General features: G+C 44.7%; 1 protein-coding gene across 2 annotated transcripts in view; it reads right to left on the bottom strand.

The window, feature by feature from the left end:
• Positions 1-19,458, bottom strand: part of CA5B (carbonic anhydrase 5B) — a 55,864-nt gene extending 36,406 nt beyond the window's left edge. The window contains exons 1-2 of one of the 2 annotated variants that reach the window (XM_045994684.1): positions 19,324-19,458; positions 8,153-8,347 (exon numbers count right to left, since the gene is read on the bottom strand). In XM_045994684.1, coding sequence (XP_045850640.1) covers positions 8,153-8,294 — 142 coding nt within the window. In that variant the 5' untranslated portion in view covers positions 8,295-8,347; positions 19,324-19,458. Of the gene's footprint in view, positions 1-8,152; positions 8,348-10,109; positions 10,131-19,323 lie in introns of those variants that run through there. The other variant, XM_045994683.1, reaches the window with a different exon arrangement.
• Between the last annotated feature and the right edge of the window lie 4,774 nt (positions 19,459-24,232).

Genomic DNA, 24,232 nt, shown 5'->3' with positions numbered 1-24,232 from the left:
TAAAAACAAAAACAAAAAACCAAAAACCAAAACAAAACCAAAAAAACCTCTGAACCTTAATATTTTAAAAAAACTAAATTTGATCATAGCTATGGAATCTTCTGTATTTGCCTTTGACATCTTATTATCAAGTTGGCTATATAGATAATTAAATACTGTTTCATAATGATCAGAGATTCTATTTAATAAAATGTTCAAACCTATTGATATTTTTTGACATACTTCCCAAAATCAAATTCTAAAATCAAATCTTTTGACTTCAATCTAACTGAGATGTTTTCCAGGGAGCTCCTGGAATATTTTTTTTTTCTTTAAAGATTTTATTTATTTATTTGACAGACAGAGATCACAAGAAGGCAGAGAGAGAGGAGGAAGCAGGCTCCCTGCTGAGCAGAGAGCCCGATGCCATGCATGCGGGGCTCAATCCCAGGACCCTGAGATCATGACGGAAGCGGAAGGCAGAGACTTTAACCCACTGAGCCACCCAGGCGCCCCTCCTGGAACATTTCAAAGATTTTGTGAGAAATTAAACTAATTAGGCTTATTTGGTATATTAAATTAAATGAGAAGCATTGGCAAATAAGTGATATTAACTGTTAGATTATATTTGTGTAGATATGTAATTAAAATAAGTATTCTAAAAACTGCATAAAACCCCTAGAAATCTGATGTTCTGGTATGTTATTATCTTGAAGTGTTGCAGGTCGGAGAAATAATCACATTTCCCTGCCACCTGCATCATAATGAACTCTAATTAAATCTTTAACCACGGCCATTTTTTAAAAAGATTTTATTTATTTATTTGACAGAAAGAGAATCGAGCAACAGGCAGAGGGAAAGGGAGAAGCAGGCTCCCCGCTGAGCAGAGAGTCCTGCAGGACTCAATCCCAGGACCCTGGGATCAGGACAGGAGCCCAAAGCAGACGTTTAACCACTGAGCCACCTAGGTGCCCCGTAACCATGGCCATTTTTAACTATTGTCATTTATAGTCACTGTTTTACACTGATCCCATTGCAATGTATTTCATCTTCAGGGACACTCACAGAAAAACTCTTGAGGACAAGTTTCCGATAACCTTAATATCATAAAACTGCTAGGTAAGAACTTCTAAAACTAATGGAAAAACTGGATTCAAGCAAAACAAAAACATGGGACTGAATGAACTGAGGATGATGATTATAATTTTTGTGACTTTTGTTTTGTAAGGACCTATTTTAGCCAGAACACTTCCATCCAGGTTAAACAATAACCTTGTTGTTTAACCCTTAAACTGTCCCTGCTCCCCTTCCCCCAGGGGACTTACTCAAAAACAAGTCCCAGAAACCAGTCCCAGGTAACAAAGCCCAAATACAAGGGTGGGTCAGGCCAGATGGAGACATCGGATCAGTGGAGGGTTGCATACTGTCTTCCTAGCTACCAAGGAGTATGGGCCCCGCCCTTTGGGAGACTTTTGGGCGCCAATTCTGACCAAGGTGATAGGCTAATTCAAATATCTACTAGGGTACATTGTAATTCAATTGGTCACTTATGTATGACCTAACATGACTGTGCAGCTTTCTCTGTGTGTTACAATTTCATTGGCCACCTGTGCGTGGCCAGGCCCAACCACATGGCCTTTGCCCTTAAAATCCAGTCTGTGAAGCAGAGAGTCATCGCCCTCTCTGTAAGAGGCGTGGCCCGGAACGTTCCGTCTGATTCTTGATGCTTGGCGCCAAATAAAGCTTTGCTTGACCTTTGCTTTGTATCAGTCTCGCTCCTTTAATCGCGGACCCATTATTGGGGGACCTAACAGTTTAAACCATTTCCAACTTTTAAAAATGGTTTCCTTTTCGAAATTAAGGAAATCTTTTCTCTTAAGCTAAGTGACCTATAATAGTTCGACAAATTATACCGTTATAAGCAGTTTTGAAACATTTATCTTTTCTCCCTATCTGAACCCTCCAGAATTCAGAAACTCAGTAAGAATACTTTTATTTTAATGGCAGTATATTTATTTTCATAAATTCCGTAAGAATCTGTTCTCCTTGTAATAGGACACAAGTGAAAGAACTGGTTTTATTACCAAGGCCTTGAACAGAATGTCATATTTGAGGGGCGCCTGGGTGGCTCAGTGGGTTAAGCTTCTGCCTTCAGCTCAGGTCATGATCCCAGGGTCATGGGATCGAGCCCTGCACGGGCTCTCTGCTCGGCAGGGAGCCTGCTTCCCCCACCTTGCAGGATAGAGGAAATTCATCCTTCCCAGTAGTTCACAGGATCACATCTATCCATTTCGCTCTCATTTCTTAAAATCCTACAGGCCCTCAAGATCACTTCCATCCCCTTCCCGGACAACCCTACACTATAGTAAGCATCCCTTCATCTGCTGTTACTCCTTAACCTCTATTCTCTCTACCTCCACTGCCTAATAAGGTAACCACTCACCCTCTGTGACTCTTTAAATTGAGCTCTGGTGTAAATGTAAAACACCAAGGGGCCTAAAGACTAAGCACAAAACAAAGAATGTAAAATATTTTATTTATAATTCTTATATTCATCTCATGTTAAAGTAAGAATATTGTGGCAATGCTAGGTTAAATATTCTTCCTCCCCCACAAATACATTGGTAAAAATAATTTTGCCTACTTACTATATTTTACCTACGTATTTGCTGTATTAGAATTACTTTCCCCATTTTCAAATGCAATTCACATATTATTTGTTCTTTTTTAAATGTGGTTGTTGGAAAACACAGACTTGCTTATATGGCTCATATTGGTGGATCACATTATTTATCCACTGGACATAGTTGTTCTACACCTTCACTGGCTTTTTCTCCCGTGCCTTGCCCTGTTCTTGTCCTTCTCTCAAGATGTGTGATTTCCTCTTCGAACTAAAGACCACCCTAGCAAGCCTAAGGCCCAGCAGTGACAGCCCCCTCCCATATGAATTGTTAATGATGATCACAGAATGACCAAACGTCTTCTCAGAGCATGAGGGCTGTAAGAGGTACTTCGATGCCGAGCCCAGGAACCCCAGCACACACACACACACACACACACACACACACACACACACACACACACAGTGTTATCAGCACAGGAGACTAGAGCCCACAGTTCCTGGGTTTTTGGTTAGCTCTTTGTTGCTGCTGACACCTCTGAAGCTATTAATACAATTCAAGGGGGCTCTAATCAGCCTACAGTTTCTCAAGGTTATCTGAATGTTAATGAGTCGGTCTGAGGCATCCTGAATCCATATTACTTTGGGATTACCAGAGTTCCTGGGAAGATACTGCAAAACAGACTATTTAGTACTAATGTTCTCGAGGATTTTCGTCCTCCAAAATTAACTGGAGAAATAACAGAACAACTGTCTAACACATTTCAGTTATAATACAGACCAGTCCTGTCAAACAGAACTTTCTCTGATGATGGAGATTTTCAATATGGTGAGTGCTAGCAACATGTAGCCATACCATTTTAATAAATTTATATTTACATGAAAATAAACACATAGGACTAGTGGCTAGATTTTATACAGTGCCATTCTATTCCACATTGTGCTAAAAAAAAAAATTCTCTTCCATCTAAAAGTGGAGATCATGAACAATAAGAATAAATGAAACAGTAACAAATAGCAAATACATACCATTTCAATTCTAGATGATATTCTTTGTATTTAATTCAATTAAGAATTAACATTATTAAATTTTGTTATGGTCTAAGATCTCATGTTTAATTTTTTTTGAAGATTTTTTTTTATTTGTTAGAGAGAGGGCATGTGTGCATGAGCAGGGAGAAGGGGCAAAGGGAGAGAAAGAAGCAGATTCCCCACTAAGCAGGGAGCCCAACATGAAGCCCAATCTCAGGTCCCTGAGATCGTGACCCGGGCTGAAGTTATACGCCTAACCGACTGAGCTACCCAGGCACCCCTCCTGTTTAATTTTTTAAGACTTTATTTATCCATTAATTTAAGGTACATTGGTTTCCTATTTATCCCTGTCCCCACACATGCAGCATTCCCATTATCAACATCCCCAACCAGAGGAGGACATTTGTTACAGTTCATGAAACTACATGACACATAATAACACCCAAAGTCCAGAGTTTACATCATAGTTCACTCTTGGTGTTATATATTTCATAGGTTTGGACAAATGTATACTGATCAGTACCCATCATAATACACAGAGTATTTTCATTACTCTAAAAATCAGGGGCTCCACGTACTCATTCTTCCCTCTACTCTAACACATGGCCACCATTGATCTTTTTCCTGTCTCCATTTGCCTTTTCCAGAATGTCATATAGTTGGGATCATAGAGTACACAGGCTTTTCAGATTGGTTTCTTTCACTTACTAAGAAGTGTTTAAGATTCCTACATTTCTGGGGCACCTGGGTGGCTCTGTGGGCTAAGCCTCTGCCTTCGGCTCAGGTCATGATCCTAGGGTCCTGGGATCGAGCCCCGCATTGGACTCTCTCTGCTCCGCAGGGAGCCTGCTTCCTCCTCTCTTTCTGCCTGCCTCTCTGCCTAGTTGTGATTTCTCTCTGTCAAATAAATAAAATATTTTTTTAAAAAAAGATATAATAAAAAAAAAGTTTCCTACATTTCTTTTCATGGCTTTCTAGCTCATTTCTTTTCAGTGAGGTACAAAATTCCATTGTCTCTCTACGCCACAGTTATGGTACCCATTCACCTACTGAAGGACATCTTGGCTGCTTCCATGTTCTGGCAATTACGAATAAAGCTGCTATAAGTAGCCATGTGCAGATTCTCGTGTAAACATAAGTTTTCGACAATGTTGGGTAAATACCAAGGAATATGAGTGCTGGGTTGTATGGCAAAGATACATTTTGTTCTAGAGGAAAACTGCCAAGTTATCTTCCAAAGTGGCGGTACCATTTTCCATTTTCATCAGTAATAAATAAGAGTTCCTGGTGCTCCACATCCTCATAACCACTTGGTGTTGTCCGTGTTCTGGAATTTGGCCACTGTAATAGGTATGTGATGATATCTTAACGTTGTTTTAATTTGCATTTCCCTGATCAGAGAACACATAGTAGCGCATCATTTTATACTCTTACTTGCCATCTATAGATCTTCTTTGCTCAGGTGTCTGCTAAGTATGGACTCTGATCCATTTCTTTTTTAAATTTAGATTTTCTTATTGTTGACTCTTTGGCTTTGTTTCCTGATCTACTCTAACCCTAAACTGTTTATGTGACAATTAAAATAAATTTCCGTAGAAGATACACTAAGTGAATTTGATTCTATTTTCATCTTGGGTAACAGGTGCAGGCTTTTATCTTTATTTTGTCATTTTACAAATCAAGTTAAGATTGTCAACACTGTCTGCTACTGGAGATAAGAGCAAACAGCCATCTGAGTGGACAGACAATGCTTCCCCGGGAGGCCGGGAGCGGAGACTGAGGTGAGGCACAGAGCACAGACAGGCTCTAGGAAATGCCGCTTTCGGAATCGGCCGTATCCTCCCACTTCCTTTACTCCTCATCCTCCTTAACCCCATCTGAACAATGCTCAAGCATCTGAGGGAGGCACTGAGCCTGTGACGACGATAAAGACGGTGATGGCGATAAGCCTAGTGCTAGAAGGACCCGCAGCACCGTCCCCACCGAGTGGCAGGCACTAGCAAAGGACTTTCCGGGTTATCTTTTCTAACCCTCAGAGGTCCTGGGTTCTTCTGGGGCACAACTATACAATGGGCCTTCTGCTGGGGTAGTAAGTTGCCAGACACGATGTGTACTGTCTTTACAATTGATCAGCAGGAGGTCTGGGATTTAGCAACAGGAAATGCTCAGTAGCTCAGGACAGCAGGGACCATAAATTCTCCCCAGCTGAAAAAAACATGCCAAAAGCCAAATCAAATTACGACTGTCACCTGTTTTCCTTAGTAACTTAAAAACAAGAACATCTGATGTGAAAAATTAATCACAGAAAGCGCACATCTCCCCAAGCCACCACTTTTTGTTTCAGTCAGCACTAGAACAAGCAAACTACCCTAAAGACATTCTTATGTTGGATTTTAGCCCTTTAACTTTCAACTCTGTTAAAAAAAAAAAAAAAGTAAAACTTTAGTAACTACATGAATATGACTAATTTTTTCCATTTTAAGCCTCAGACCACAAAATGCCAGTGTTGAAAAATAAGCCAGTCCTGGTAGGATGTGGGTCTGTTGGTAGGAAGCCACACCCAGCAACCAGAAATTTATTATGACTCCGACAAGTTCATTTGAATGAGAACATTGTCATTGTTGGAGGAAACAAAGTAAATATATACTAAAAATGTATTTGTGGAGCAGTTTCAACTCCTTGGATTTAGCTCAATTAGCGCTACTAACGTGAAAGCATTCCTTTCTTACCTTCTTCCTTTTTTATTAGGTGCATATGAAATCAGAAGAGAGCAAACCCAAAGGGAAAAAGTGGAGAAACTTAGACCCAGAAGGAAGGCAACATGAAAACTCTGTCAATTCTTTACAATAATGGAAAATATGACAAAGTCCTCTTTAACGATGTACGTAGCCATTTTATCTCTCCACAAATTCAAGTTCATCTCTCCACACACACACACAAAACCACATTATTCTCTACTATCATCTCACTGATTCTTTTTTTAAAAAGATATTTATTTATTTATTTGTCAGGAAGAGAGAGCACAAGCAGGGGGAGAAGCAGGCTCCCTGCTGAGCAAGGAACCCCATGTAGGATTCGATGTCAGCACCCTGGGATCATGACCTAAGCCAAAGGCAGACACTTAACCAACTGAGCCACTCAGCTGTCCCTGTCCCACTGAATCTTAAGCAGGGGCAGTTTTGTGCCCCCAGAGCCCATTTGGTAATGTCTACTGAGATCTGTGGTTGTTACAACTGGGTGGGGATACAATGGTCATCTTGTGGGTACTTGGCAGGGATGCTGTTAATCACCCTCCAGTGCACACGACACCGGCGACAACACAGAAGGGCCCCCCCACCCCCACCGCATGTCAGTAGTGCGTCGCTGGACAATCGCTGCACTTAGGGACGGGGCAGGGAACTGGTACTTCAGGAGGGGAACGAGATGCAAAAGCGTTCAGGAAAGGCCATCGGCTGCCTCGCTCCATATGCTGCGTCTACAGCAGCGCCCACACTGCTAAGCTGGTCAATGAGAATGAACCCTGCAATGTGTGACTTGAGAAAGAATATTCCAGACTGTGAAGCTACTGACCTGCTGACAAACATTAACATGCAACTTCCAGAACGTTAAGACTCGCAGAAATAACTGGCCGTCTGTGGATCAACGTCAACAAGAACAATACAGAATGGGTTCCAGAGTATTTGAAACTGGGATACCTCTCTTACCCTATTTCTGCATGGCATCATTTTTACTTTGTTTTGTTTTTTTTGTTTTTTTGTTTTTTTTTTACTTGACAGAGAGATAGAGAGAGCATAAGTAGGCAGCGCGACAGGCAGAGGGAGAGATAGAACCAGGCTCCCTGCTGAGAAGAGAGCCCAATGCAGGGCTCGAACCCAGGACCCTGGGATCATGACCTGAGCAGAAGGCAGACGCTTAACTGACAGAGAGACCTGGGTGGCCCTGCATGACATCATTTCAACATGTTAAAATTAGTCAAGCAAAGGGCTTTCCAAACCTTATTATGGAAATCATTTCGCAACGTATATGCATATCAAATCAGCACACTGCACACCTTCGACCTACATGACGTCAGGTGGCAAGTCTACGTCAATAAACCCGGGGAAAAAGAATTTTCCACGTTTATTTTAGAAGAGAAACAGAAACAAGTAGTTATTCTCACGGTTCTGAAGGCACACAATCCCACTCTGGAATGCCACTGACACCATATGGGTAAACACAGGACACATTTGACTGTCATAAAGCACCAAGCCTCTCGCTCACTCTATTTTTAAACACGTATTTATTTGAGAGAGAGAGACCATGGGCCAGTAGGGCCGGCGGACGCAGGGAGGGAGGAGGGGCAGAGGGAGAGGGAGAGAGACTCTCAAGCAGACTCCAAGCTGAGTGTGGAGCCTGACGCGGGGCTCGATCTCACGACCCCGAGACCACGACCTGAGCCGACACCGAGAGTCGGCCGCTTAAGTGACTGTGCCCCCGAGACACCCCCACCTCTTGCTCTCCACAAGGCGGCAGTGTACTCACGGGCTCGGTTCCGGCTTTTGTATGTGCAGGTGTAGAGGCTGCAGGGCCTCGCTGGCACGAACCTGGGGGTCTGGAATCTTCTCCACAGTGACTTGCATGGAGAGGCTTGAAGAATGACCCTCAGGCTACTCATCACCACCATGCTGAGTCTGGAATCCGGACCGGGCCCCGGATAACTTGCAGGAACCTGATGTCCTAGAGGCAGGAGGACAGAGGAGGCAAAGTTGTGAGCAACGGAGACAGACCGTCGGGTGGAAAGCTCCAAGCGGGACAACCATACGCAGACGATGCGTCCACACAGCAGGGCTGGGGCTGGGGGGGCGGAGGGGGAATGACTCAATACTTTATCCACTCCTCTTCCTCAAATTCATTCGTCACCTCATTGGCAGGATTTGGAAGACTGACTCAGAAGCCCTGCCTTTCTTTAAGGTTGACAAATATTAGGGCCCAGAGAAACCATCTTCTCTTTATCCACAAGAATGAGAAGACTGTTTATAGTAGTTTCTTAAAATTAAAAGAACCTTCCTGAAATCCAAATTAGATATCCAGCAGGCTATTTACACGTAAGAAGAAACCGAAGATTAAAGCTTCTGGGTTAAAAGGAAAAAAAAATCAATCTGTATCTGGATGGCTTTAAAAAAACACAAGGATCTATCCTGTCAAAATAGTCCTGAGTGGTTTTGAAATCTAAGCTTAAATGCTCTGTGACTCTCTGCCAGTTTTAGGTATAACACTGTATCCCTTGGTCATGGGGGAAATGGAAGTTAATCCTGAACTAATCTGCAAGTAGGTCCAACATGAATATTCATTTATGACTGTCCTGATGACCTCTCTACCCCTCCAGCGTTCCAAGTGAAGGTCTCAGAAAACAATGCTTTCCAGAGTGTTCAGAAATTACAATGTGAACTTTCACGGACTCTTTCCTGCCACCTCCACCCAATAATGCTACATCCACTTGTCCTGAAAATTCCTATCCCGGTACCAAGCGAGTGAACAAGGTCAGAAACAAAACAACTTTTTTTTCCTGAATATACCTTCACCCCAGCGTCGATTTCAAAGTGTTTGTAGTCATCCTTTGAGATGCCTCCTGGCAGCCGATAGAGACACCATTTGAGCACCTGTGAGGGACGTCTGGCCGCCTGGCCCAGTACCCTGGCGCTGACCTCGCGGCCTCAGTCCACCCCTTGCTCCCGTCTGCACACCAGCCCCACGGCCTTTGGTTCTTCCCACTCCCCAAGCGCCCTCTGGTCTCAGGGCTCCTGCGGATGCTTCTCCTCCCCCTGTGCCTGGTGAATGCCTCCCCTCCCCTCGGGTCTTCCTCTCCAGCATCCCTTCCAAGAAGCCTCCCCTGTCCCTGCGCTTACGCTCACCGCTCACCGGGGGAGCCCAGCTCCCTCTCCACCCCCCTCAGGGCACCTCCTGCACCGCACACCTGATCCAGAAGGTACTTGAAGACGCCCCCTCCCCAGCCACCCAGCCCCGCGGCACTAAGGACCCGGTCTGTCTCTGTCACAGCTGCATCTCTCAGGGACACGCTGCCTGGCCCATGACAGTGGCTCGGTGACCTGGGCACACTTCCTTGGTGACGGAGATGAGGATCCCGATTTCCAGAACTCCAGACCGGGAAGCGACTGCCAGCCCATTCCTGCTCCGTATGAAGGGCTCTTCCTAGATGCCTCCCTCACCCAGCTGTGGGGTCCTTCACACTTTCGAAACACTTTTCAGGGCTTGCCATTGCAGACGAGGGCCTCATGCCCCTCCCTGTGAGATCTGGAGGCCCCTAAACCTCTGCCCGATCTGAAGGAGGACCAGACCCAAAGACAAATCTAAGCTGGTGTCACAGGAATGGGAATTCTGCCAGTAAACGTTTGCATTTCAACGCTCATTGTCATTTCCTTTGTTCCCGAGAACCACGTTGGGTGGTGCCATGCAAAGCGGAACAAGGCATGAACTCTACCTTGCAGGTGGGCCATCAGCTTCTCCCCCTTGAAGCCTCTAGAAATGCACATCATATGGCAAGGGAAACCATCCAGGACTCCTCAGTCTGCCTTCGGCCTAACAGAGGCCACTCAACTGTCTGGCAGTGGTGGCAGGGGGAGGAGGGGGCCCAAAGACACAAAAAGAGAAATTATGATCCCTAGCAATGCTAAGCAGAGGCAAATGTTCTCAGGTCACCCTTCCCTCTCTCCATGTACTTCACTGCTTGTCACTGGCTGTGAACGAGCTCTTCTTCTCTGTATTGGTGCCCTTGACCCTGCTAGATCTGAGCTACGGATGAGAAGGCTACATCTAAGGGAAAGGAGAGAACAAAAACCACACCTGAGCTGTGTCCACTGAAAGCAGGAAGCAGCTTCTTCCTACTACTGCCCTGGAAGGAACAAATGAGGGCTCCAGGCAGAACCCTTTATAACCAGCAACACGGGACAAGGATTGCCAAGCGAACTGTGGCAAGAAGCCAGCCTTGAGGCCTGGAGCCAGGCACTCTGTCGTATGCATCACTTTGCCAGTGAACACACAACCCAGGGAGCAAAGATGCACAGTTACCACATTAAAGGGGACTGTCGAAAGTTCCAGATCCCACGGAGGCTCCTGACCGTCCGGCCTAGCTCCTGACCTGGGGTCCTTAGACCAACGGCCCCTGAAGTATGTCTGCATTGCCAAGAGACATCAAAAATTCTCGAACCAAGTTAAAAATCATTTTAGTTTTATGTGTGTACTTACATATATATACATTTTGTTTTGTTTTGAAGATTTTACTTATTTGTCAGAGAAAGAGAGAGTGCGAGAGCACAAGCAGGGGGAGGGGCAGGCAGAGGAAGAATCAGGCTCCCCACTGAGTAAGGAGCCTGATGCAGGACTCAATCCCAGGACCCCAAGATCATGACCTGAGTGGAAGGCAGACGCTTAACCAACTGAGTCACCCAGGTGTCCATATATATATATATATATATATATATATATATATATATATACACAATTTGGGGCATATATCAATATGCACCTTATTTAAGATATCCAAAAGTCTGACTCAGGATTTCAAATATAGATTGCTAATAAACTTTCAAGATATTATCTTTCTTTTTAAGATTTTATTTATTCATTTGAGAGAGAGAGCGCGCACTAACGGTGGAGAGAGAGAAGCAGACTCCTGGCTGAGTTGGGAGTCTGACATGGGGCTCGATCCCAGGACCTGGAGTTCACCACCCGAGCTGAAGGCAGACGCCCAACCATCTGAGCCACCCAGGTGCCCCTGAAGATATTATCTTGATAGTCCTTGAGTCAAATAAAAGTCCCTCATTTTCAAATACCTTCATTAACTGAATTAACTGAGCAGGCTTAAGGAATAACAGACCATTGGCTACCTCATTTCAGAATCTATTTCTTTTCTTTCCTTAATTTTTTATTTTAGCAAACTTCAAATTTGAACAAACAGTGAAAATAAATATAATAAAACCACTTACGTACCCTACACTTTATTTCAATAATTATCTTTTGATGGCCAAGCACGTTTTACTTATACCCTCCCTCCTACTTCCCCTCTCTGTGAGACTTTGAAGCAAAGGACAGACATCTTAGAAACTTATCCATGAGTGGCTCAGTGGGTTAAGCCTCTGCCTTCGGCTCAGGTCATGGTCTCAAGGTCCTGGGATCGAGCCCCGCATCGGGCTCTCTGCTCAGCGAGCCTGCTTCTCCCCTCTCTCTCTGCCTGCTTCTCTGCCTACTTGTGATCTCTCTCTGTCAAATAAATAGAAAAAAAAAAAAGAAGAAGAAAGAAACTTATCCATTGTTTCCCAGAAGAAAATATCTCCAAATTAACTTACAGTTTCTTCTCCATAATAATTATCTGTAGGAAACAGCCTCTGGTGATAGTTTATGGACAGAATATGAAAACTATTAATTTTCCAAAATTAAAAACATAGCAAAAGGCCCAGTAACCTGATACCTTCTCAGAGCCCACCTACTGATTCATGTAAACATTTCACTTCTCTCTTGATCTCTCCACCCTAATCCTGGATGAGAGCTCACATCAAGAACTTTATGCTTCTTTCTGACTTGGAAGACTACGCGCAGCATGCAACTGTATAATTTATCATTGCAGATCAGCAGAGTTAAAGGATTATACCAACTGAAATATTTAAGAGTGAAGCTTAATGTCCGCCTTCATCTCACGCAAGAAAGAATCCAGAAGCAGAGCAGCATGAGAAACACCTGTGCAGTGACACTGTACAAGACCTTGACACTTTCTGTGACTTCAGAGGGCCTAAGGGCTGAGAAAGCTCCCAGAAAGAGCTGGTAAGTGTTGTATAAATGAAAGTTATTATTATTCAAATTGAGTTTGCTAAAACGTCCCATGCTTTAAATGCAAACACTAAGAAAACAGAAAGCAGTTTGGGACAATTTTTAGTTTCGTGTTTTTCGTTTTCTTTCTGAGATAATACCATCAAACAATTTCAACTACACAGGGTTCTCTCTGATAAAATCAATTTGACAATGAAATGAAATTTTAAAAAACTGCTAAGAGGAGGGCGCCTGGGTGGCTCAGTGGGTTAAAGCCTCTGCCTTCAGCTCAGGTCATGATCCCAGGGTCTTGGGATCGAGCCCCACATCGGGCTCTCTGCTCAGCAGGGAGCCTGCTTCCCTTCCCTCTCTCTCTGCCTGCCTCTCTGCCTACTTGTGATCTCTGTCTGTCAAATAAATAAATAAAATCTTAAAAAAAAAAAAACTGCTAAGAGGTATGGGGAAACCTTGCTTCAATTCCATACTTCTTTCCATTGACTTCCATCCCTGAATTGAAGCAATCATGAATGATTATCTCATGCAAAGCACTGGGCTGGAGGAAGATGAAAAAATCACGTTTTCTCCCTATACTCACAAGCTTGCAATCTATTAAAAAACTATTAAACAAGTAACCTTTCTGGGTTTTTTAGTTGCCTTTTTCTTTTGCATTATGTGCAAAATGCACATAATATTTATCATTTTAACCTTTTTCAAATGTACAATTTGTTGGCATGAAATACATTCATGATGTTGTGTAACCATCACCAATATCTATACCCCAAACTTTTTCATCATCCCCAACATAAACTCTATAGACATTCAATGAAAACCTCCCCATTCCCCCTCCCACCAGCCCCCAGCAACCACGGTTTTAATTTCTGCCCATGTATTTGCCTATTCTGGATACTTCATGTAAGTGGACTCATATAATATTTTCCCTCCGAGTCTGGCTTATTGCACTTAGCATAATTAAACAAATACTTCTTAATCAAAGCCAGACATGATGACAGCTCTGACTTAATTCAATGAGAACACAGAGGGCAGAGGCTCTAAGTTTCAGGAGGGGGGCAGCATCTGAACCATGTGTCATTAAGAGAGAGACAATTTTAATAGGAGAAAGAAAGGTCGAGAGACATGGGGCGCCTGGATGGCTCAGTGTGTTAAAGCCTCTGCCTTCTGCTCAGGTCATGATTTCAGGGTCTTGGGATCAAGCCCCGAATCAGGCTCTCTGCCTACTTGTGATCTCTGTCTGCCAAATAAATAAAATCTTAAAAAAAAAAAAAGAAAGAAAGAAAGGTAGACAGGGGTAATGTCAGGGATTACGAGGACATTTGGGGAGGTGGGGGAGTTTAGTAGAAGTCAAGGCTAGAGAGGACAATTAAAATTGAAAGGCAGAACCTTGGGTTTATTCAATAATCCCAGTGTGAGAGAGAGGTTGACAAAGATGTGGAAAAGGACTTCGTTCTTGCTTACAATCTAGATGGAAGAGACTTAGTAATTCCCAGTAAGACAATGACAAGTACAACATATACTCAAAAGATGGGACATGCTGGTTTGTCCTTCAAAGGGAAAGCTGTAATAAGACACAGCCGAAGGCATGCCTAACTGCCAAAGAAGTTGTAGAGTCGAGTGGGCATGCACCTGGCCCTGCATAAGGGGCTCTATGGGGATTGGAGGCACGTTAGCGTGGTGCCAGAGAAGTCTAGGGGGACTGATCCTTGGCCAAGCTCCACGGAGAGCCAGGGTTGTGGTCATGCCTTGGGGGACTGTGCTGCACTCCACAGTCACGCGGGCTGTGCACAATGCTGAGGCCGGCAGCTGATGACACCTGGCCCAGAGAAAATGTCTCCTGTCCACTGCCAGACTGACTCTCTAGGGCCAGGTGGCCTGACATCACCTCCCCTTCTCCTTCCTCCTCCTTCACAAAACTCACCCAATGGTGGGACTACATGTCATGGTGTGGAAATCTGGCTCTGTCTGAACCCTAAGAATGCTGCTGACCTTACTGCAGTGGACCCAGACTCTGAAGATAACTTCTGGTGTGTTGGGACAAAAAAATCCTGCTTTGTAACAAAGCCAAGTGTATCTGAGCTTCTCATCATCCCAAGTCTGTTATGAATATCTGTCAAGGCACCGGCCACCAGAAGCCCGGGGGATGCAAAAGAAGGTTGGATCGGATGGGGATTTGAGATTAACTTGAATACCGATTTCCAAGAGACCGGAAGACCCTCAGGTATTATTCCATATACAGAGGACGGTTTCTGATGACCCCATGCGCACAGCACAGGAGGGAACGGAGTGTGCTGAGTGGAGCCGGGAAGGTCAGTGACAAGACATTCCTTCAACCATCCTTCATGTAGTTCATCATTCTTTTATCCTCTCATTCATCAGGACAGCAATTAAACACTATTAGATGCCAGACACTGTTCTAGGATCACTGAGGTGGGGGATAAAAGAAAGTTCCTACCCTCGCGGAACTTACATCCTACTAGGGGTTGACAGACAATAAACAGCAGTATAATATGTACATCAGTTGTACCGACAATTACATTAGAAAATACTCAGTGAAAGAGCAGGATAAGGTAAATCTGGAGCACCACTGGGAAAGGGGTGTTGCATTTAAAATCAGTTGCTCAAAGGAGCCTTATGGGGAAGGTGAGATTTGAGCAAAAGATTGAAGGAAATGAACGAATTAGTAATAGGGCTGTCAGGAGGAAGGGTACTCCAGAAGAGGGAATGGCCTGTATTGCTACCTCATACTAGCTCAGGTGCAAAGACCCTGAGGTGGGAGCGTGTCTGGCACATACAAGGGGATAGTAAGGAGGCCAGGATGGCAGGAATCGAGTGCACTAGGAGGATGGTAGTAGGAGAGAAGGTGGAGAGGTCACGGATGCCAGATCATGTAGATTTCTAGGCCACTGTAAAGGTTTTTTTCTCCAACTCACGGTTTCTCAACCATGACATATTGCCATTTGACCAGACAACTCCGTCTGGGGACTGTCCTATATGTTGTAGGATGTTTAGCAGCATCCCTGGCCTCTACCCATGAGATGCCAATGGCACCCTCCCTCCAACTGGGACAACCAAAAATGTCTCCAGACGCCACAGATGTCCCCGGGAAAGGGAAATCACCTGATTGCAAACGACTGCTCTAAGCGAAATCTGGACACAACGGAGTTTTGGCAGCACAGGAGGGACACCATCTGATTTATATTTTTGAAAGATCACTCAGGCTGCCCTACTGGAAATCAACTGGGATAGGAAGAAAGAAAGCAGCAGGGAGCTCCTTCAGGATAATCCAGGGGCTTGGAACAAAACATGTCACGGTAGAAGTGGTGAGAAGTGGTTTGGCGTTGGCTATATCTTGGAGAGACTGCCTGTAAAACGTGAAAGAAAGGAGTCAAGGATGGCTAGAAGATTCTTGGCCTAGTCAGCTGGAAGGATGGAGTTGCCGTGAACTGAGATGAGGACCGCACTGTGCTGACTAGGTTTTGGGTGGGACATCCGCAGGTCAGATTTGGGCACGAGAGGGTGAAATGAAATTCCAGTAACCCAAGTGAGACAGTGTGAAGCACCGAACCGGAGAGGGACAGCAGTGATGCACCAACGTTCTCTGTGTTCAAGAGACCGTCGTTTTGATCAAAAACATAGGATTTGGCACTCAACTGGAGGAGAAGGGAAGTAGTTGTTGAAGAAGACCCCGTGATTTTATGGCTGGATGATGCTGGTGGTAGAATGAGGATGAATGCCTGAAGAGAGAAACAAGCTGGCAAAAGGAGCCGGTGGGAAGGGAAAGAGGGCAGAGTCTTCCTGCCAATCCTATGGACTGAGGTCCAAGTGGACAGTGAGAGGAAAAGTCTTGAAGAGAGTTCTTTTTTTTTTTTAAGATTTTATTTATTCATTTGACAGAGACACAGCGAGAAAGGAAAGACAATCAGGAGGAGTGGGAGAGGGAGAAGCAGGGAGCCTGATCCTGGATCCCAGGATCATGACCCAAGCAGAAGGCAGACACCTAATGACTGAGCCACCCAGGCACCCGCAGAAGAGAGTTCTGATTTGGTGATCAGGAGAGGTCATGAGGCTAGAGAGAGAAGGAAAAGCCCCCCCCTTCCCCACCCCTCACCAAGGAGTAACAGGTGTATAGAGGAAGCCTGACAAAATGGAACAAGGAGGCCAAGAGACAGAAGGAGCCGTCAAAGACAATCAAGGAAGGAACAGAGCATGGAAGGTCAGCAGTGAGGAAGGTTCCAGGAAAATCCAAATAAACAAAAACTCGATTTAGCTAATGCTAGGCTATAATACCTGCAGCAATACATGAGGTTATTTATGCTAAAGCCTAAAGCCAAACCACTCTGCTACATTAAAATTATAATTTATTGATAGGTGGTTATTTAACTCTACCTACAGATCTCATAAAATCTAAGCTTGTAAAACCACAAATAATGTTTATCAAACATTATACATAACAAAGATGCTAATATAACATCTTAAACATAACAAAAATGCTAGCATACATTACCAGGTTTCACAGAAAATCTGTTCTTACTTAAGTTTGTCTTGAAGATGGGACCATAGCCTGGATGGGCCCAGGAGTGCTAAGTCTTTTGTACTATATCTACTTATTTATGTATGTCCTTGGCTTTTACTAATATGTCCTTTATCCACTGTTTTGCAGACCAAGAAACGTGGTGAAAAAAAGAAAAAAATTCTAAATGCCTTTAAAGAATCATTCATAAATTACGTATTCATTGAATGACAGGTAGAGCTAAACCTTGAACAACACAGTTTCATTTATATGTGGGTTTTTTTTTCCCAGTTAGTAGAGCACAGCATTGTAAACGTATTTTCTCTTCCATATGATTTTCCTAATCATATTTTCTTTTCTCTTGCTTACTTTATTGTAAGAATATAGTATGTAATACATTACAGCATATAAAATAGGTGTTAATTGACTATATTATTGGTAAGGCTTTGATCAACAGTAAGCTATTAGAAGTTATGTCTTTGGGGAATCAAGTTACAGGTAGAATTTCACCTGGGCAGGATGTCAGTGCCCCTAATCCCTGTGCTGTTCAGGCTCAACTGTAGTTTGAACTCTGCTTGATTAAGCCATTTATACGTATGCAAAACAGACAGAAAAAAAAAAGTACTCTAACTAAAGGTTACAATTACACTGAAAAAAAAAATTCCTTGATTCTCATCAGACTGATCTTTCGTTTTCCACCCCTCCTGAGTTCAAAGGAAGCCAGTCTTTTGCAAACCCCTGAAATGTAAATCAGAGGTTATGCTGTCTTGTCCCAACTGGAAAGCTAAGCTGCTTCCTCTCACCTACTTCTTCCCCAAGATCATGATCCCAATCTGGGGTTCCCAGAGATTTCAAAATATATTTCTGGCAGCTGTTTTGTGTGCTGCAATTAAGTGCCCCAGTGCTGCCAATGAGATGAAATTAATGTCCTCTTCCCATCAGATTTCCAAAATATTCAAGCCCACTCATTCACTCACAATTCACTCAGTCTTTCCCAACTGTGAGTGGTCACAACCTTTTGACTGGCTCCAGGGAGAACAGGAAATGCGTGTACAGGACCAGAGAACAGTGCCCTTGCTGATCTTGGCCTTTCCACGAATTTCAGCTCTGGTTCTCACATAAAAATTATCTGAGAAAGGCCCTAGATAGCTGAGAGGTTTTCCACGTCCAACATATCTGTGAACAGTGACCATTTTGAGGGATGTGCAGGGGCAGATAAAGGGTAGGGTCTGGAGCAGCTTCCCTCATGAGAAATCTGCGTATTCCTCTGCTTATTCCAGCACGGTTGGGTGTTGTTTGTTTTTTTTTTTTTAATTTTTATTTATTTATTTAACAGAGATCACAAGTAGGCAGAGAGGCAGGTGGCAATTGGGGCGGGGGGAGCAGAGAGCCTGAAGCGGGGCTCCATCCCAGGACCCCGAGATCATGACCTGAGCCGAAGGCAGTGGCTTTAACCCACTGAGCCACCCAGGTGCCCCTCCAGCAAGGTTTTTAATAACAAAAAGGAGATGGCCAGATTAGCAGTAAAGTTAGAAGAAGCAGCAGAAAGCAACGTAGTTTTCAGTGGCTGAGAGAGAACAAGTTCTAACCGAATTAAGATGTACACATTTACTTGTATTTCTCAAACTTTCCCAGGGACAATACAGGAGAGGGGAAGGCACTTAAATTAATATTAAGGAGTTGCCACCAGCCTTAAGGTAGTAGCATTTAATACTGAATGCCGCAAAGACTCGAAACTATCAAAAATATTTGTACTTCAGCTGTTCTCCAGTTCTGGGGTGGGGCACAAAACAAAAAGACCAGAAGTAATTGCAGAATGGAGAAAGCTCAGATTTGTCCACGTGACACAGCTGCGATGCTGATCCCCTGCCTTGGAGGTGGTTGTGACTCCGTCCACAGACCCTGGTATAGTCGGGGTGGGGGACAGGGGGAATACAATCCAGACCCCAGTTAGTCCCAGTTTGCTGCGCCTCGGTTTCCGGAACTGCAATTTCAGATTTTGTAGTCCTTACCTCTGTCTACAGCAAACTGGACTTTCTTGAGTTAATTCATATCCAACCACCCCTGGCAACACTCCTTCCTAGGGAACTGCCCTCACGCCCCACCCCCAAATTCCCTCAGACAACTGTTTCCCGGCAAGTGCAAGAAGGTGCTGCCATCTGGTTGGTGACTCCCATAGTAGAAGAGGGCTGCGGGGGGTGGGGGGGAGGGCGATATGCGGTGCCAGGACCCCGGTAATACTCGCAGGACCAACAGCTGTCTGGGCTCTGAGACCTGGCGTGGCGGGACTGTGTGAGGACGGTCCCGGCCCTCCCTGAGTCGGCCTGCCCCCGCTGTGGCCCTCACTCCCGCGGCCACCCGCCCTTACCTTAATGTTTCTCCAAAGCACGAAGTTCAGCCGCTAGTTCTAGCCCGGGGACCCGCCACCAGTGAGCCTGCCATCGTAGCCACGCCCCGTCTTCGCGCCCCACAGCCCAGGCCACGCCCCCTCCAGGCCTCTCCCCACACGGCCGGGACCACGCCCCCTCCCGTCCTCACCGGCCGCCCGGGCTTACGCCCCTCCAGGCCAAGCTGTCTGTAGCCGGCATCCAGACCTCTCCCCTTCGCCCCCGTCACAGCCACGCCCCCTCCCCCGGGCCTCGCCTCTGAGCTCCGCCTTGGCCCCGCCTTCCACCTTGGTTACGCCCAAGCGCTCCGCTAGGGCCGGGCTCCTCGCGCAGGACCAAGTCCCTAGCGCGCCCTCCCACCAGGCGGGACTTGGCCACCGGGTTTTGAGGTCGCGTGGGCGGCCCCCCCCCTTGTCTCTAGAGAAACCCTCCCGGGTCTGGGAACTGGGCACTGGCGACATTTTGTCGGGTGAAATCAGACTGCAGGCTTAAGAGCCTGATCTAGAGAATGGCTTTCCTCAGGTTTTCCCATTTCCAGACATGAAGATTGAATGTACTGAGAACCGGTCACTCAGAAGGGAATTGCAAATATTGGACGAGTCACACAACGGTGTTCCTTCCTGTTATTTTCATGTCCACTTTACCAGAGTTTCTTGGAGCCAGTTTTCACAGCCGAACTCGAATTTGGAACTGCTTCCAGACAGTTTTCACATCCTCTAAACCAGAACTATGGACCGATGTTCCTTCTAGTCCCTCAGCCAACCTTAAGTGCTAGACAGATGAGCAGAGTAAACAGAACTCCCGTATTTCCTGGTATCTCCTACAGACATTGCTTAGACACGCAGTGAGCTCTGGCTGTCTAGGGCCTGTGGAGACACGACCACACCAAGACGAAAACTCTGGTTGCAAGCCCTGTGTGTGCCCTAAGATCATTCTGCTAGCTTTCCTCTTTCCACTTAAAACTCTGGGTCCACAAGAGAAATGTGAAGGTTGCAACCAGCTTTGCTACCCCTGTGCAGAAATCTCTGATTCATTCATTCAATACAATTTTTTTTTAGCACCCTCTCCCTCAAAAAAGTAGATAAGCCTCAAGGAGCTTTCAGTCTGAAGTTGTCTTTTCCCAACTTGGGTTTGGATGTGACAAAAAATGATGAGAAAGTTAGGGAAAGTGTGGCAAGGGGCTGATAGATGGAAAAGGATTTGGTAAGCACAGGTCTTCTTGATTTGATTAGTGGGAATATTTTGGGGTAGCAAACACAGGAAGTCACTTTTATAGGACTTACTATACTTCTTTTTTTTTAAAAAAAGATTTTATGTATTTATTTGACAGAGAGAGATCACAAGTAGGCAGAGAGGCAGGCGGAGTGAGAGGGGGGAAGCAGGCTCGCTGCTGAGCAGAGAGCCCGATGTGGGGCTCGATCCCTTGACCCTGGGATCATGACCTGAGCTGAAGGCAGAGGCTTTAATCCACTGAGCCACCCAGGCACCCCACTATACTTCTTTACACTATAAATTCTCAATAAATCTTCACTGAATACTTCGCCTTTTCACGTGTGCAGAAAGATAACATTTCTTTGTTCCCAGCAGTAAGGCTTGCTACATTGATTTCTTCATATGACATCACCACACATTTTGTGATAGCATATTTAGCTACTTTCTCGTTTCTTCCTACTCTCCATTCCATTTCTTGCTGGAAGATAGTGGGAATATTCAAAATGCTGTGCTACAAAGAACACAAAGAAAAGAACAAGTTTAACAGAACACTTGTATTAAGCTCATCCTGACCCTGAGAACACTGCTTCATTTATAAAATGTTTCAACTGTCAGTCATTTTTGCCTGAAAAATGGACACACAGAAATTAGTCCAAATACAGCCTGTATAAATTACTGAGCTGATTTTTACAGTGAGTTCTACCTCACCTCTTTCCACTTCTTTCCAATTTGAGGCAGCTTACGAAAATATTGACATTACTGGATGAAACACCTAACTGAAGGAGCCAGGGAAACGGGAATTTAATGTAAGGAGATTAAAGTGGCCAATGATAAGATTAACATTTAAGTAAGCAGGCCCCCAGATCTAGAAGAGTTAACTTGGGACGAAGAAGATTTGCCCCCAAGTTTTCCAACAGCGTTAGAAAAGAGGAAATAGCAACTGTTTTAAGGTTTTCTAGTGTTCTTAAGATGAAAATCAACCTTAGTTTTGTTTTTTTAGAAACAGTTTTTCTTGAATTTCAGTCTTGAGAAAAATCCTGTTTCCTCATATAGCTGACGTGGTGAGCTAAGTGGGAAGTAAGCGTCGTGAGGAGTTAAACACAGGTCCCCTCACTGTGCGGCGTTGGCGCAATCACAAAGCACAGCGCGTTAAATCAATTTCTGTGAACCATTGAAGCTTTTCTGTTCATCCAAGTACACAGGCCCTCCAGGGTTAGCATTTTCATAATCTTTCCCTAGGATGGGAAATGGGGTCAGCTCACATGTCGGCTTTGAACCATTTGTGGTATCCGCCTGAATAACTATGCTGAACTCCGTACCTTCGTCTGGGCGCAGAAAGAAAACGTTCTGTGACTGATTAACAATGTCCATCATGGGTACAAGACAGATGAGTGGCTGCGTGCAAAACCCAATCTGATAGCTCCAATTTGCAGAAATAGAGGGGTCTGTGCACGTAGAACTTTTGCGTAGTCACTGCAAATGGACAATCCTCATTGTAGGGCTTTTGATAAATATCCAACAGTAAAGTTCAAGTCATCCTCTCTCAATCTGTCCCACTCACACTAGTCTCCCCTGTTCATTCCTACCTCAGGACATTGCCTTCGCTGTTCCCATTGTTTGGACCACTCACTCGTTGCCTACATTTACATGACTGGGTGTTGCTCATCATTCAGTTCTCAGCTAAAATATTGGGTCTTTAGAGCTGTCTTTCCTGATAACCACAGGTCAAGCTGTATCCAGAGTCTCTCCACTGAACACAGAGATCACCGGGGTATCATGGTACAGGGCATTCTCTGCCTCAGGGGTTCTGGAGTGTGACCCGAGAGTCTGCATTTCAAGCAATCTCTCAGGAGATGCAAAGCTGATGTTCCACAAAACACACTTTAAGGGGCGCCTGGGTGGCTCAGTGGGTTAAAACCTCTGCCTTTGGCTCGGGTCATGAGGGTCATGATCTCAGGGTCCTGGGTCTCTCTCTCTCTGCCTGCCTACTTGTGATCTCTGTCAAATAAATAAATAAAATCTTTAAAAACACACACACACTTTAAGTAGCAGCCCCGCCTCTCTATCTCTGTTACATTGTCTGTTTCATTTTCCTTATGGTGTCTCACCACTCGTAATTATGTATTTTCTGGTTTGTATATTTGGATTGTCTGTTGGTCGGTTGTTTGCTATAATGTAAATTCCCTAAGACAGGGACTTTGACCAGTTTGTTCAATGTTGTATGCCCAGCACTTACCCCAGTACTGGCACCCTGGTAGGGGCTCTGCAAATACTGGTGAATAAGTGATATTCGAGGTTCATCGATGCCTTCATCTCTTCAGCTCCTGCTTATTGGATACTTCAGTCACTGCTCATTTATATACCAGGAAGTACACAAGAAATGGAAAATGGCAGTGCTCCTGCAGAACCAGTCCAGGAATTGCTGGAACTGGAACCAGGAACTGGTCCAGGCCGAGATAAGATACTTGAGCCAGAATGTAAATCTGATATGTCATTAAACACAGTATTCAGTTAGATGACTTTTTTTTCTCCCCTTAGCAAGGCTTCTTGATGACAGCAGCAATGAGTTGTTTTTTTCCTTCCAGGGAAAGAAATTCTGGGGAGAACGAAGATTTTGAGAAATAACAGAGAATTGTGGGAAAGGCAAAGAATTTGGAGAGACAAGATGTGATGGTTAATTTTATGTGTCAGCTTGGCTGGGCCATAATGTTTAGATATTCTGTCAACATTATTCTAGATGTTACTATTAAGATATTTTGTTTTGTTTTGGTTTTGGACGAGACTAACATCTGAATTGGTGGACTTTGAGTAAAGCAGATTACTCTCCATATTGTGGGGGAGCCCCATTCAATCAACTGAAAGCCTTAATAGAACAAAGACTGACCTCCTCTGGAGGAATTCGGCCAGCCAACTGTTTGGACTCAACTCTACCCTGAGTCCCAGCCTGCAGGCTTACTGCGGATTTTGGACTTGACTCCATAATCATTCGAGCCAATTTCTTAAAATCAATCTCCCTCTCTCTTTCTCTCTGTATATATATGTGTGTGTGTGTGTGTGTGTGTGTGTGTGTGTGTTTATTCAGTTTCCCTACAGAACCCTCAGGAATACAACAAGGTATTACAGAAAAGACTGAGAACTGGCCCCTTCACCCCGGCCTTGGCACCTGAGCTCAGTCTTAGTCCTTGGGATATTCCCTTGGCTACTCCTTTGCTCCTTCATGACCATTCCATCCCTCTTGAGTCATACCCTCTACTCTGGCTGACCGAATTTTCTTATCTGAGCCACTACCCATCCCTTCTCTCTGCTACATTCTTCCTGGTCAACACTTGTGCTCCCCCTTGGCCACCACAGTCTGGGAAAGTGGCTAGCATTCCATCTAAGCCGTGTCCTTTTCCTTCTTATTGCCACAAGCTAAGCCCTCTGATGAATGTGGTGGCCACACGGCTACTGCCAGAGCCATGCCCCCCTGCACATCTAAACAACATGCCCACTACCAAGGTATCACAAAGAGCCTGGGAAACATACAATTAAAACAGAAAATACATATAACAGAGAATTGTCAGTGAGAACAGAAATATGTGAGAGATAAGAAATCTGGGGGGAGAGAATTGTGGGAAAAACAATGTACTGTGGGAGAGACTGAAAATTCACCCTTTGTGCTTGCCCTGCCTCTTCTGC

Source organism: Meles meles, chromosome X (genome assembly GCF_922984935.1).
Source record: "Meles meles chromosome X, mMelMel3.1 paternal haplotype, whole genome shotgun sequence".
Taxonomy (NCBI): domain Eukaryota; kingdom Metazoa; phylum Chordata; class Mammalia; order Carnivora; family Mustelidae; genus Meles; species Meles meles.
This window is presented reverse-complemented; position numbering and strand designations above follow the sequence as displayed.